At 36.4% G+C, this 16299-nt stretch overlaps 1 protein-coding gene across 1 annotated transcript in view; it reads left to right on the top strand.

The window, feature by feature from the left end:
• Positions 1-16299, top strand: part of EPHA5 (EPH receptor A5) — a 141311-nt gene that overhangs the window by 13475 nt on the left and 111537 nt on the right. The window contains exon 2 of the mRNA XM_053461697.1: positions 7599-7663. Coding sequence (XP_053317672.1) covers positions 7599-7663 — 65 coding nt within the window. The remainder of the gene's footprint in view (positions 1-7598; positions 7664-16299) is intronic.

Raw genomic sequence — 16299 nt, 5'->3', positions numbered from 1 at the left:
TTATCCAGAAAAAGTAAACCAGCAGTAAAAAGACACCAACATGTTTTTTTGTTTTTTTTTTATATTACACTGAAAATGGTGCCTGTGCATCGTTATTGTTCTTAGTGCCTAGCTTTTATAATAGCCGTTCCAAAATCTGCAATACTTTGTAATTTTGACTCTTTTTTTTCAGATTTATACTGCAGAATTACTACACCTTTTGCAGTTACGTACCCTTTTGGCCCCTTGGAAAAAAAAGACTGCCTTTGTGTCAGTAGGAGTAGGAAAATAAAATCTGTCAGCCTTCCGCCATGACATCTGCTCATGGTGATCCGTTTTTTTTTGTTTTTACTAATTCTGCTTATGAATCATTTCTTCTGGGAAATAAATCTCCTGCAGCTGAGTGTGTATAGAGATACTAAAGCTGTAACACTAGCACTGCTGGGACTGCACATTGACTTGATTTTTTTTTTTAGGATCCTATATTTACTGATGGTAAAATGAATGTTCTCGTAAAATGGAAGGTGAAGTTATTAACTCGATTTCATCATAACTAAGGCATTAGGAACATTCTTAACAGCTGTCTGGGAGTCATTTGGAGGTGGGCGAGCTGTATAGAAGTCTACGAGGAGGACTTGTCTGCCTCATCTTTCAGAAGTTATGTGAAAACCACAAGACAAAAGGATAGGAGGTGTTTTAGCTGGCTTGTGCCCATACCCTCTTGATGATCTGCAATGAGACAGGTGTTGTATGAGAGCCTGGCTAGAGCCAACACTGGTTTGCCAAATCTCTAGTCATTACCGTTTGCTTGCATATGAAAAAGTGTCACAAAGTACATTTCAGTATCATGTCAGTGGTATTTCCAGCTCACATTATGTTTTTTCTTTACTGCCCTATATGATTGCTGTTAAAACAAAATCTGCTGGACCTTTAAAGCCTTGTAGAATTCTCTATTGTCAAACAGGGTGGGCCTGTTTAGTAAAGGTTGAATCACAAGAAACATTTGTTTCTATGGTGGCACAACGGGGTAAGCTTGGATAAGGTCTTCTATTATTATTTTTAATATACATGGTGGTATACAAAGTTTTGCACCTTTTTATGTGAGGCTAGATTTCCGTGATCAAGCATAGAATCTTTACAATAATATTTACTATTTCAAGTCTCAGAGTTAACTCAATTTGAAAGTACCGGAGTGCAAAACACTTTTGAGGCCTACAACACCTTTCCACACTACAGCATCTTTAAAATAAGAATACATGGGATATAGTCAATAATGATGGTATGCCTTGGGGTGCATGTGCATAGATGGGAACAGACACGATGTGGAATCAGATCCTTTTTAATTTCCTTGAACAGTACAGTATATGTCACTTCCATTTCAACACTGGAGTAGACAAGAAATGAGGTACCTGGGCAAGGTTCTGGAGAGTGTCCCCACAACCGCACCCTATGTAGACATATTCCTATGGCACATATTTAGCCCTGCACAGAACTTCCAACAGAAGAGACTAAGGAGGTGTCTACAAAGCTACATGGTATACCTAAACCAGCATACACATTCAAATGACAGAGTCCATGTAACCTTGGTGAGAAGTGAAAATGTGGTGGACCTTTTGTCGTTGTATGTGTCTTATTGTTAGACGCGTCCATATTGGAATATATATAATTCTGCGTGCTATTAACTTAGCAGCCAATTTCACTCATTTATGGAATGCCCATAGCATCTTCTGTAAACATATCCCTGCAGAGCCTAATGCGGCATAGACAAAAAAGTTTGATTTAATTTATTTCCCGAGAGAGTAAAAGACATAATATAATTAGGTGGCTGTACAATAGGGTTTTATTCACATTTGCTTTTTTGTTTTGAAGGATTATTTAGATTGTAATTGACTTTCTTTTGGATCATTGCATTTATTCATTTACTTAATAGAAATGTGTGAAAATGTGAGCTGGATAAAAATATCTACAATCCTACCAAATTAAATAGGTTGATTTGCTTTAGTATTATTGTCATTAAGATGGTCTGCATGGCCATGTGCACTTGTATATCTCAAAAGGTTTCTATTTGCTTAGTAAAGTGGTTTGGTAGAATGTTCTGTTGTTTTATGAGCTTAATGTTTCCAAACATTTGTTTAACGGCTGTTTATGTGAACGTATACTGGCGCTGTAATTTATTTTTTAATATGCAGTATAGATATGCAGTATATATGTGATAAATACCATAATAAATTGCCTCGTAAAACCTTAAATACCAAATGTCACAAGACAGCAGAGATGCATGGTTGTTAAATAAAAAAATAAATAAAACAATTTTTATCTTGAAGGTGTAATGCATTGTACAACCCTCTGGCACACAAGAGGTTAAAGGCAAATGGTCAATGTTACACCAGTACTTTTGTATTTAGTAAAACCTATTGCGCATGTTCTGATTTTGTGCTTGAGTACAGGTGACAATTCAGGATGCTTTTACCTCTTGCTAAGCATTTTTTAATTAGGACGCTGATTAGAAGGCATTTGGTTGCCGCCATTATCAAGTCACTACAATAGAATATTTGTGATCCCAACATTACAAACTCACAAAGCGGGCAACACTCTATTTACAAAGAGTGCTGCAGGATGCACCATTTTACTTACACGGCCATATCTGTGATGAATGTGACAATGGGGATCGGCGTTAAGGTGTTTTAACACAGTGAAAAGACATGTAGTAAGTCGAAAGCGTGTGATTTATATCAGAATCCAAACTCAAAGAGGTCAAAATGCTCAGCCTAGGATCTGTTTGGTTTTATACGAGCTCAATTTCGGATTATATGTCAAATTGACAGTTGTGCTCATAGCAATGAAATACATTCAGGAGAAGCAAAGCATTACAAATCTCATTCAAAAGTCCTTGAATTCAGGTATTGTATAGCAGAAAGCGTATGCGGTGACTTATGCCATCTAGACAGAGTATAAATTAATATTTGAATTCTCTTTTTGATCAAAAATTAACCAATCCTAATTTTTAATTAGGAATGAGTCAGTAAACTTTTTAAATGCACACTAATATCCTGTAAATTCCCCTGTGTTAAGGTAGATTTTAATCAGCACCAGGGGCTGGCCAGAGGCACACTTTTGTTTTAGATGTGTGGCCAGTGTGGGGGTTTAACAATATTTATAATGTGACTTTTTGCCCTTGTGACACACCTAGGAACTTCTCAGAGTAGGCTACCCCGAGCACTTCTGAGCGAGTGGCTTGGCAAGAAGGGGCTAGCCACATGCAATGGACATGGTTAGACATGTGAAGGGTGGCGCTAGCATTACATGGGCATATCTGGGAACTCTCCGTGTTCAACACCCGAATCCTCTGGGTCGCGGAAGGGGTTTCCCCTTTAAATGGGGGGTTTTCCCGCAATGTCAGAAGGACCACCCACTGATCAGGACCGCCCACTGACATCAGCCGTACCGCCCACTGACAGCGGGACCGTGGGCAGTCATGGCCACGCCCCGCAAGGGTAGGCTGCAGGTAACCAGAGCCTACAAGTTCCCAGGTATGTACAGGGGTTGGGAGGGAAATTAGGTGGGGAGTTGGCATGGGTAAATCCCTTTACCCAGAGAAGGACCAGAGTGAATCGCAGACTCTGGGTGAAAACCTGGAGAGATCTGAGTTGTACTTATTGATAAAAATGTATGGAACTGAATAAAGCAGTTATAAGGAAAGGATTTCCTTTTATTTAAACAATTTCGGGTTATGCTGTTTCTGTACGTATTATTGTGACTTTTAAGGCTGTAGAATGCTGTGATACATTCATACCCACTGTATTAGAGTTGCTCAGTTCCAGCCTTGAGAAATCTCTGCCCAATACATCTAGATTATAAAATGTGTTTCTGTAAGATGTCTTTATTCGATAATTGCATGAGTGTCCCCCTTAAAATTGAATGCTTGGTACTGGGTAGCATTTCCAAACATAAAGTAGAATAAGTTAACCTTCTTGTCAGGAACTCACGAAGAATATTCGTTTCTAAGTGTCAAAAGGAATTTTACAAAAGTGGACCATTACTAGTAAGTCTTGGAAACGAAAATGCTATTATGTGAAAATCAAGAAAATATCAAAGCAATAAAAACACAAATGTTATATAGATAGAACAGATGTTACCTAGAACAGGAAAGCACCAAGACTGGCTCAATATTAAAGTCATTTTCACACAACTAGCATTCTTTAGGTGAAGTCTCCGGAGCCTCAAACAAAACAGCCAGGAAGAAAATGCTGTATGTTTTTTGCAAACCCTGATGTAAGGATACTGATACAAGCCTCCCAGTTAGTATGAGATTAATTAAGACAAAGATCAAGAACTCATAAAATAATTGAAATCCTTACAGCCATAGTGTTATGTTTTCATTGAACTCATGTATGCATATATATATTCTTGAGAAAGGCTCATTGAGCCGAAACGTTGGACCTTTACTAAGCCGATAAAGGTTATAAGAAGAAGACCCGCAGAATGTATCAACTTTATTTGCATGCTGTATATACTTTTTGGATTGTTAGCACTGGGGCATATTACAACTGTTCCCAGTCAAGTGGGTGCGTTACATACCATATCTTTTGTTTATATATATATATATATATAAATCTGCCCATTGTTAGATTGGGTTTGGTGATATATAATTGACATATAAAGAACTTATACATTTTCCACGTGAAGGAGTAAACCCCTGCCCATCTCCAACTGACTATACACCGTATAAGATAAGAACATATATATATATATATATATATATATATATATATATTATAGTTTTTAAATTAAATGAAGTGGGTCACATAACTTTATGTGACTGGCACTAGCAGCAGTATGGTCAAGCTGGTGTTGTGAGAGAATTAGTGAGTGTATGTGTATGACATGGGGTGGGGGGTAAGCTTATATAGAGTGGCCCTTCCCTGTAAGCCCGAATGGCTATTTCTTCCTATGATGATGTATTTTTAGAAGCAACCTCAGAACCACTTGTGTTGTTAAGGTTGTTATTTAACATGTTTTTGTCCCTGATTTTCCTTACGACTGCTAAATCAAAACAAATCGATACCGTTCAACAAATTAGGCAGAACGGGTTATAAACTCTTAAAACAAAAAATAAAATAAATAAGCCAGTGTCAAGGCGGAACCAACATCAGGATGTTTAAAAACAGATAAGATGTTTTGATATAAGCCATTCTTATGATAAAGAGACAAAAAGTGTTATCTAATTATATTCATTTATGGTTTCTAAAAAGACATGATTGTGGGCTGCAGTTTGTAGATCAATACTCATTGTACAACCTATTATGATTTACATGAAAACGTATGCTGCGCTGAAGCACTTAATTACTGTAATTGCAGCTCAGAGAATTCTTGGTAAGTATGCCAAGAAATTCCATATTACAACTTGCAATCAATGAGATGTCACATGTTAAATATATTTACATCTTAAACCCTTTGTATGATAACATAGCAACTGTGCTTTTTTTTTTCAAGTGCCAGTTAAAATAAAATAGGCATAAAACATCACACTATGCCAAAAACTTAGATCCCATTTTGTATTGGCTTATTATTAATTTTGTTGCGTAATCAGAATAACATTTTAGTATTATAAATGTAAGAATACAAGGCAACAGGTCTGAGATTTCAGTCTCTCTATAATTTTTCTTAGCCAGTGTGGACAAAATTAGGATAACTTCTTTGAAATTTAGGGACACAAACACACACACTCTCGCTAACATGTTTCTCTTCTGCTCAACATCCCCTTCTTCCTCTTTGACTTATGGGGCAGATCGTCCAATCCCTAGACAAGGTATCCATTCTCCAATTTATTGTCTATTGTAATTACCGTATTATTTTCTTTTTAAGAAAATCATTTTATGCTAGATTTACAAATTTTAGTGTTTATGCTGTATTTCTACTTTCTATTTAGAAAAAAAGTATGTTCTGAGTAAATTATACTGACATTCAATACGATTTTGTAAAAACAGTGATTGTTTTAGAAATATTTCATTATGTGGTGCTTTTTGGACATCATTAGACTATAAAATATATTGTGCAAGTGTTGAGGATTTGCAGTTGAATGTTATTTCATGCTGGACTGAAATAGATTTAACAATTTGGCTCACAGAGTTCCAAAGGGATATTGGACTTTTCCAAATCTAATCGCAAAACCTTTTATTCAATATTAAAAAAATTCTGCAAGACACATTTTAGTATATTGCATTTTGCCCAGTATTCGTTTAGAATTGCTAAAGATACTCCAGTTTGGTTTTATTATTTCACCCCCACTGTTTCCTCTAAAATAAACCACACTGCTAAGTTAAATACACAAGTTGTCTATCTGATGTGTTGATTCAAACTACGACATATGGGGTTTCTCAGGTGTAATTCAATATACGTTTACAAAGGAACTCAAAAAGCCTATAGCAATACATTATTTCTGAAAACCTCCTTCTTATTTGTCATTCAGTTTAACTGGCATATTTGGACTAAACAAGAGCTGCTATTTTATCTAAGACATGCTAAAATAGTTAAAAAAGTGGTAACAATACACTATTTTTACTAAATGTATGCATCCCATTCCTAAACCATGGGCATTGATATGGAGTTGGGCCCCGTTTCCAGCTAGAACAGCCTCCACTCTTCTGGGAAGGCTTTCTGTGGGAATTTGTGTCCATTCAGCCAAAACAGCATTTGTGAGGTCAGGCACTGATGTTGGACGAGAAGGCCCGGCTTGCAAGTACATTCCAGTTTATCCCATTCCCTATTCAGTGTTGTTAAGCTCATGGATCTGTGCAGGTGACTCAAGCTTCTCCACACCAAACCATGTCTTTGTGGGCCTTGCTTTGTTCTCTGGCGCACAGTTGTGCTGAAACATGAAAGGTCCTTCCCTAAACTTGTACCACAAAGTTGAAAATGTATTTGTATGCGGTAGCATTAACATTAGCCTTCACTTGACGTCAGGGCCTAGACTAAACCCTGTAAAACAGCCACAGACCATTATTTCTCCTCCACCAAACTATGAATTCCACTAAACTATGCATTCCAGAAGGTAGCGTTCTCCTGGCATCCACCAAACCCAGATTCATTCATCAGACTTCCAGATAGTCATCACTCCAGAGAATCAGTTTTCACTTCTCCAGAGTCCAGTGGCGGTCGGTGCACTTTACATCACACCAGCTGATGCTTGGCATTGTGTATAGTGATCTTTGGCTTGTGTGCAGCTGCTCAGCCATGGAAACCCATTTCATGAATCTCCCAATGCACAGTGCTAGTGCTGGTGTTGCTTCTAGTGGTAGTTTGAAACACTGCAGTGAGTGGAGCTACAGAGGACAGGTCATTTTTACAAGCTACGCACTTTAACACTCAGTTGCCAAGCTTTTTTAGTGAGACTGGTCTATCGCTTTGTGGCTGCGCTGAGTTGTTGCTCCTAGATCCTTCCACTTCACATGTACAGTGGACTGGGACAGATGTAGCAGGGCAGGAATTGTGTGCGCCTCTCGTGCCACGGGTGGCTTCCTATGACAATGCCACTTTCTACATATCATATGCTTTTATACAGATGTATGGTAATTCAGACTCATTTCAGATTACTGAGAGATTTTCTTTTGTTTCCACAGTGAATTTATTGGACTCTCGCTCAGTCATGGGTGATCTTGGATGGATTGCATATCCGAAAAATGGGGTAAGTCTATTGATGTATAACACACATACATTATAGTTTTAGTGTTTTGGGTTCAGGTTTATGATGAAAGTATTTAAAATAAAAATAAATAATAGTTCTAGTTTAAGGCCATATTTTTTGAGTTAATACATATATCAGTGGACCGTATACCTCCCAACCAAACAGTTTTTTGTATCACACATTTACAAGTACTGTACCATTGTCCTGCCAACCTGCCCAATGTTTCCAATTTTTGCTGGCAGAGGGATCATAAATAATATTCCTACCAGTAATAGGAAACTCTTCAGTAATCACCAGAATTTTGATAAATATCAATATATATATATATATAAATATATATATATATATATGTAGATGAATATAATTATCAACAATTAATACCATAACAATATAGGACCAAAATTAAAAGGAAAAAAAACAAAATAGCATTGCATGAGATTGTTCTTTCCTTTAGACCCTGTGCGTTTCCTTAGTTCTTTTATTCACCTTAGTTCTGTGTCTACATTTTCAATTCAGATATGTTGTCATCTATTGTAGAACAAAAGCACACGCCTGCTTTTCTTTGGTTTAGTCACTCATGGTCCCTGATGGCTTCTAGGAACTTCCTGCTCTATAAAGTAGATAACCCTCTTCAGTCTGGAGAGAATAGCAGTGTTCAATGTGTCCTATACTATACAATAACTGATTCTGATTGCAAAAAAGATGGTTTCTTTATGTTATCAGCCCCCCGACCAACACGATAAAACTCACTTTTAGCAGAATGTTTTTTATTGCCTACTCACAAGCTTGGACTACAAATTAATGGATGTTGCTGTAACTACACTTTGCAATTTAAGTAGATTCTATTGATGTCAATGTTTTCAACACAATGATATCATTGGAATAGACATAATCATACTGATCCATCATCACATTCTCTGTCTTTGCTAAAACTGGCTTAGTTTCAACTCAGAGACTCAGAAGTGGGCTGATCAATTTATATACATTTCTCGTAAATTAGCAAAAATGACCTCATTTATCTTGCTTAATTCTAAAACTTCTTATTTGTATATATGAGGCAAAGAGTTATTAAACTACCCATAAGAAATTATGGAGAGTTGGAACTTTTCAACTCTTTGCTATGTATTTCCATGGGGCAGTCGTGAATTTTTATAGCATTAATAATTAGGTAATATAATGAAACACTTTGATACCCTGTTCCCAGAAATTAAACATATAAATTATATATATATATATATATATATATATGTATATATATATATATAATAGAAACCATGCACACAACTTCCAGTATATATGTATATAATGGATTTTTGGTAAATATATCAAGTTAAGTAAAAAGTCTGTATTAAATGTTGTTTGTACCGTAATATATGCAGAATAGGTGATTTCACCCTGAGCGCCCTGTCAGTGTTTTGCAGTGCTTCTGGACTACCACTGCCTAAGAGATAATATTAATTAATAGCTAATATACAACAACCCTACAGGATTGCATTGGTGCAGCACTATGGCGATAAATCACCGCCATGTTGTTTTTATATCAGCTTTATCAGTAGTATATTTTTCACAAATGTAACAATCCATAAATTAAGCAGAGACAGTACGCTCTTTTTACCAGACTTCCATGTTCTAGCTGGACCCTTTAACTTGGTATAAATGCATTATGCATGAGAGAACTTTCCATAAAGGCAAATCTGATAACCTTGTTCCATCTTGCCAAACAATCCATATTAATGCTTTTATTATGTGCCACTTTGGACTTTTTTTTTTTAAAGCAAAGCTTTTTGCTTGATTGTAAATATCCGCGAAACAAATGTGATGTTTGTGGGTATCGGCTAATTATGTTTTCAGATGGAATAAAACAGATGTAAATTATAAAAAGCATTTTTAATCAAGATGTCTGCATGAAAATACTTTCATATGGAAAATATGGTACTAAAAAAACCCTTGGATTGAAGGAGTTAAAAATATGATGCAGGTGAAAACAGGTTAAAAACTATTACAAAAAATAAACCTCTGAATGAAAAAGCACACATATTAAGCTATCCTCTCAATGTATAGAAATTTGATCCTACAGAATTGATCCTACTTTAATAACCATATACAAAGTAGTAGTATTGCATCCAACACAGGCATACTATCACAAATGCTCAGTGCATTATTGCTGAAATATCCAATGATGAAAACAAGATTGATGCTGTCCACAGTTTTCCAAAATGTTGCAGAAATTCACTTCCAATTCAGTTTATTTAATAAAATCATAGTAGCCGAAGTTATAAAAGTTTTCACCTCATTTTTCTAGCCAGAACATATTTCTACTAATGGTGCATTATCATTAAATATTATCCTACTTAGAGTTCTTTTTAGAAAAAAAAGAAAATAAACACATTTGTCAGGATTAACTAGGTACTATTTATTTTTTCTCCTTGTTGAGTTGTGTAAATTACTAAATGCTGTGAAGAAATATATGTACTTCTGTTATTCTCATTATTCCAGGACAAAAAAAATATATTTTGGTTTTTCAAAAAAATATAGCTAGCTGTAAAGACCATAAACATATCAATAATTCATAAAAGCAATGCTTCCATCGCTGTTAGGTGGTAATTTAAACACATGCTATTTTACACTATAATACAGAGAAACGAACTACATGTTGAACTAATAAACACGTTGAATTTAAACATCAATTAAATAGAACCCGTCTTGCAAAGTTAAGTAGGCTAAAGGGCAAGTTCAGATGAGAAACAAAGTCATCTATTTGTCTGGAAAGCCATTTCTAAGGCTCAGGGACTCCAGCGAACCACGGTGAGGACAATGATCTACAAATGGAGAAAACGTGGTGAATCTTCCCAGGTGTGGCTGGCCTTAAATTTCCTCTAGGAGCACATTGCTGACTCATCCAGGAGGTCACAAAAGAACCCAGACCAACATGTCAAGAACTTCAGATCTCAGTTGACTCCGTTATGGTCAATGTTCACAATTCCAAAAATAGAAACAAGGAAAAAACAAAAAAATAAAGAAAAAATAGCATTAATAGGAGAGTTGCAAGGCAAAAACCACTGCTGACAGAAAGGTGGACGAAGGTTCGTCTCACATTTGACAAAAAAAAACATTTTGATGACCCCCAAGATTTTTGTTATAATATTATGTGGACTGATGAGTCAAAAGCGGATCTTGATGGAAGACATGGGTCCCATTACATATGACGTAAATCTGACACAACGTTCCACAGTGGTCAAACACAGTGGTGGTAGTGTGATGGCCGGGGGCTGCTTTGGGACCTGGGCAACTTACCATAATTGATGCAACTATGAATTCTCTCTACCCAAAAATCCTGACGGAGAATGTCTGGCCATTGGTTTGTGGTCAAGTGCAGATGGGTTTTGCATCAGGTCAATAATCCGATGTATAGAAGCCAGTACACCTCCGAATGGCTGAAAAGAAATTAAGATTTTACTCTTGACTTGGATCTGTTGCTGTGACATGACCTTAAAAAGTCAGTTCATGCTGGAATACCCAACAATGTGGCTAAATTAAAACAATGTTGCCAAGAAGAGTGGGCCAAAATTCCTCCACAGCGAAATAAAAACTCACTGCCAGTTATAGGAAACATTTGATTGCAGCCAAGGGTGGCACAACAACTTATTAAGTTTAGGGGTGATTACTTTTTCGCATGGGTGATATAGGTTTTAATTAATTCTTTATCTTCCATAAATGAAATGGTAATTTAAAAACTTCATTTTATGTCTACTCACATTGTCTTTGTCTTATATTAAAATTAGTTGGATGATCTGAAACATTTAAATCGGGAATGGGCAAATACTTTTTCACAGCACCGTCTATACAGTATATAAAATGATTTTTCCACCTCGTTAGTTTTCATAGCTAGTAGAGCTTTGCTGTCCCTGGAATGTTCTGCTGTACTGCTTTTCCGTGTGTGTGTCTTCAGAGGTTAAAATAAGTACACTTTAGATTAGTCAGCATGAGCACATTAGTGTTTCTATCTGAATCAAGAGATTTAATAGAGATGCCTTTCCATGCTCTGCCAGCTCTGTGTGGTTTTTATAGAGCATGTGTTTCACCAGAGATAGAGACTAGTGAAAGGAGGGTAGTTGGCAGTCTTGAGCCATGCCATGTTGCTGTGGTGGTAACTGGCATGTCAAGGGCACAACATGCTACTATAACATGTTCCTGTGCTGTATTATGCTCCATAACAACATTTAGAAGGGGTGAAATGGAATAAACTTTATATTATTTATATGGTAACAAATATAAGTGTGTTTAATGAGTGTTTTTAAATGTTTTGTACTTGGGACAGTTGGGTTAAATGTACTAAGCTCTTTTATTTCTTGTGACATTGCTAACTCACACAGTTAAGGGATATTAATCACAAGGCAACCTATTGGTTAGCATATCTCCTAAGCATCCTTCTTAGAAGGAACACTCGCTTTTGTGGGACCCAAATACCTCTTTCCTTCTTTACATTCTCCTTGTTCCTTTTTTCTAGGAGCTCGACATGTTTGCTGGATAAAACAAACATAGATATGCTGTCTAGGGTCTAAATAATCAGGTTTGATATATTTATCAGGTTGTATCAGTTTTAGGATTTTTTTTCTTCCTTAGCATTGTAACACCGATCAGCCAGCATTATGACCACCTTCCTAATATTATTATGACCACCTGCCTTATATTGTGTAGGTCCCCCTTTTGACTCCAAAACGTTAGCAGCAGTTCCTTTAAGTCCTGTAAGTTGGGAGCTTACAACATGATTCATCAGACCAGGGCCCCGTCTTCTATTGCTCCATGGGTCAGTTCTTATGCTCATGTGCCTGTTGTAAGCGCTTTAGGCGTTGGACAGAGGTCAGCATGGGCAAAATGACATGGGCCAGCGTTCAACTCCCCTCCCCCACGTACATCAATGAGTCTTGCCCGCCCATAACCCTGTCGCTGGTTCACTGCTTTTCCTTCCCTGGACCACTTTTGATCCATACACATTGTTTCTGCTTTTAACACATCAAATTTGAGGACAAAATGTTCACTTGCTGCCTAATATATCCTACCCACTGACAGGTGCCATGATAACAAGATATAAAGGGTCATAATGTTATGGTTGATCGATGTACTTTCTTATACTTTTTATGACATGGCATGGCATGGACAGAATTCTGCTTGTCCATGGGTCCATCTGTTGAATGATTTTCTAGGTGGCTTGAAAGACTAAGATTTAGAGGGGTATCTTTTTATAAAGGACAGTGGACCTACTGCTAAGCAGTAAACAAACTAACCAGGAGCCTAAGTGTTGACTGCACATCCATGACACATTACCGAGAAAAAACACTAACTATATCACTAGTGTATCTGGCAACAATATCTTTGACATCTGACTGGTATTAACGGGGGGCTTGCAAAGTCTATTATATTATCGCGTAATGTCCTTTATATAGCAGCAACTGTGCACATATGCCTCTAAATAAAATAACACTGTGGAGAAGATATGTATGTGAAAAACCAGTGCAGTCAGGATAAGATGTAATTCAGGGTCAAGCAATAAACGTAAAAAGCTATACTGAATGATCTTCTTATTTGCAGTAGCAGAAAAAAGTAGCAGAGCTTTTAATCTTGCTTTTGGTGCCAGATATCCTTCAGTGGAAATATGAGAGTATATTTTATCAATGCAGATTTTATATGGGAACCATAATATGTTATAATATGGCATCCATTCAGAGTTCAATAAAAGAGTTTTCACCTAATGCGGCGAAAAAGGTTCTTAACTTACTTAAGAATAATAAAGATGCGGCATTCACTACCCAGGATGCCTTTACATTTGGGCGCATCACCTTTTAACAAAAAAAAAGAGAATATACAGCTATATAACTGGCTATAAGAACAGGATTAGCTCTAGCTTGTTGATCCAGTGTGATATCAGATTGCCATTTCGAGTCAAAAAGGATTTTTTCCACTTTTTGAATCACAGTTGGAAATCTCTTCGATTAGGGTTTTTTTTTTTTGCCTTTTCTGGGTTGATGTTACTATGTAATATTGTATTTCAATATATAATCTTCACGTAAATGGTTACGTAAACATAACATGAATATATATGTTACAGTGAAAGACCGAAATCTGTAGAATGTTGACATTCACCGGTGAATGTCAACATTCACATAGTCGCTTGGTGTATGTCCGAAATATTTGCTAAATACCCTTATTTCTTACTTACACCGGCCAATGTCGACATTCACCAAGTACTAATGGTGAATGTCGGAGATTTATATTTTCTTCTCCGTATTTCAGTGGCGATAAAATATCACAAGGGTGACGTAACTTTTTCGCCTCTCTTTCCGAGAGGAGTGACCAAGAACTTAAAACAAACAGCACATTTCCAATAAGAAAAGAAAATATAATATTAATAATAAAAGGATTCAATTATGTGATTAGAAACTTATTTATTGCAACAACTTAAACTATTATGACATTTTGAATTACACAGAAGTCCCTTGCTTTTGCAACTGCATTTATTTGTGGAACACTTCCTTTTGCAATGACAGCGTGTATAGCCTTGCCCGCCGCTTCTCGAATTAGCTGCAGCTGCTTCTCTCAGCCCTCGGCTCCTCTCTTTTTGACCTCCACCAGAGCATATCTGTGATTGTCGACATACACCGGTGAGGGTCCGAATGTAATATAATGAAATTAAATATTCCATCTTTCACCGACGTATTTGGTATGTGTTGACATTCACCGGTGAAAGTCGACATTCACCAATTTTGGTCTTTCACGGTAACATATATATAAAATATTGAATTTAACATAGCTATAATATATAGATGCATGTCACACACTCAGCCTATATATTGGAACGGTATTCATCCCTGTTCAATTAATAAGTTGAACAACAATGCTGAAGGCATTACTGAGTAAAGAGATCTATGTAATGTTTGGATTCTCCTTTCAAACCTTTTAGTGACATTCCCCTTGAATATTGGTATTGTAATAAGCGCTGTGTAACGTGTTGGCACTATATAAATAAAAGATAATAATAATGATAATAATACTTCTTATCTAGCTCCATGTATATAGCTTGTTATAAACAAATAATCTGATGGCATTGACTGACTGGTCCTTATTCTATCTTGCTTCCGAGAATGGGTACTTGGGTTATGCTAATTTGCTTTGATGAGGACAGGCTCGTTAGGCTTTTGCAAAAGATCTATTAAAAATGCTAGAAAATGAATGCACTTTAATACACAATATGCACTATATATATATATATATATATATATATATATATATATCCATAAACCCGCATGATCATACAGAACTGATCAGTCTCCTAATCTATAAACTACTTTTCTTGCTCTTGGCTTAAATATTTTTTTTATTGTGAAACGCACAAAAAGTTTTCAACCAGCCCAAAATGAATAGTCACCAATCTGATCACAATAATGAAAGATTAGTAATTTTGTGTCACAAATCCTTCTGGATCACGCAATTAAAATCATAACCACACAGATAATCCACTTTGATAGAATCAATTCATTATATGATGCAGCCTCCTTCTGTCGAGCTATCAGCTTTACTTTGATGCCAAATTGAACAACTGGCCCTTCTTGTGTGATTAACTTCATTGGTGTCGTGTCTGCTCTGTGCCTCTTGGCTGGTTTGAGAGTACATTTTACACTCTCAAAACATAACATTTGGGAAGAAGCATCCCAAACAGAAGCCAATCAAATCACCATTAAAGATGTGTAGTCAGATCTGGGATTGTCTCTGCCAAGAACCATTTCCTATCCAAATTATACTTTATTAGATCTGTCAGTTAGATGAATTTACCTGAACGGCATGTAATCAAAACACAGAATTCACAAAATTAAAGTTAAATCTTGGGAATAGCATGATGCACACAGGGGTTTATTTCAAATCAATGTGTCACATTTCAAGCACACCAGAGAAAATTGGATGCGGAAACAAAATGTGCAGAAAATGTTAGCGGGTGAATGACAGCAAAAACAAACAAAACAAGCCGTAATTCAATTGGCGGCACCAGTGGGGTGAAGGGAAGCTGGTACAATGTTAAAGGTACTTTATGTCTACAAATGAATACTCCTTTAATTAATATATATTTCCACTGTGGAAAGACAGACGTCATATTATAGATAAGCCTATGAGGGCCTTGTTGCCATAGCAGCAAAACCTGTTGTAAACATGTCCATGTCCATGACTTTCCTAACCTGACCATTGTGTAACATGCTAGTCCAAAAACCCGTGTTAATAAGTGCAACGTAGATTAACTTATTTTTTCAAGAAGTCTAAAGTCCTTTCTTCAGAAAAAATTACCTCAGTTTTGGCGCTTAAAGTTTTAGAAAAATCAGTAAATGTTAAACACAATTAAATTGCTTGATTTGTAAGACTCACGATTAAGTTGTTTGCGTTTGTCGGACACACAATCAGCAAATGCTTTTAGTTACACAGCATAAGAAGTAACACCCAGTATTTGTATCTGTTATGTTCTAATACTCCTTCCTGGTAATTATGCTAATAAACCCAAAAGACGCTATTTCTCTATGCACTCCTATGAATAGAGGACCCGCCAGATGCCGTAACAGATTTTTTTTCATTTTGTTGCTTTTTATGTGGCAGTT

The sequence above is a fragment of the Spea bombifrons genome, chromosome 1, assembly GCF_027358695.1.
Source record: "Spea bombifrons isolate aSpeBom1 chromosome 1, aSpeBom1.2.pri, whole genome shotgun sequence".
Taxonomy (NCBI): Eukaryota; Metazoa; Chordata; class Amphibia; order Anura; family Pelobatidae; genus Spea; species Spea bombifrons.
This window is presented reverse-complemented; position numbering and strand designations above follow the sequence as displayed.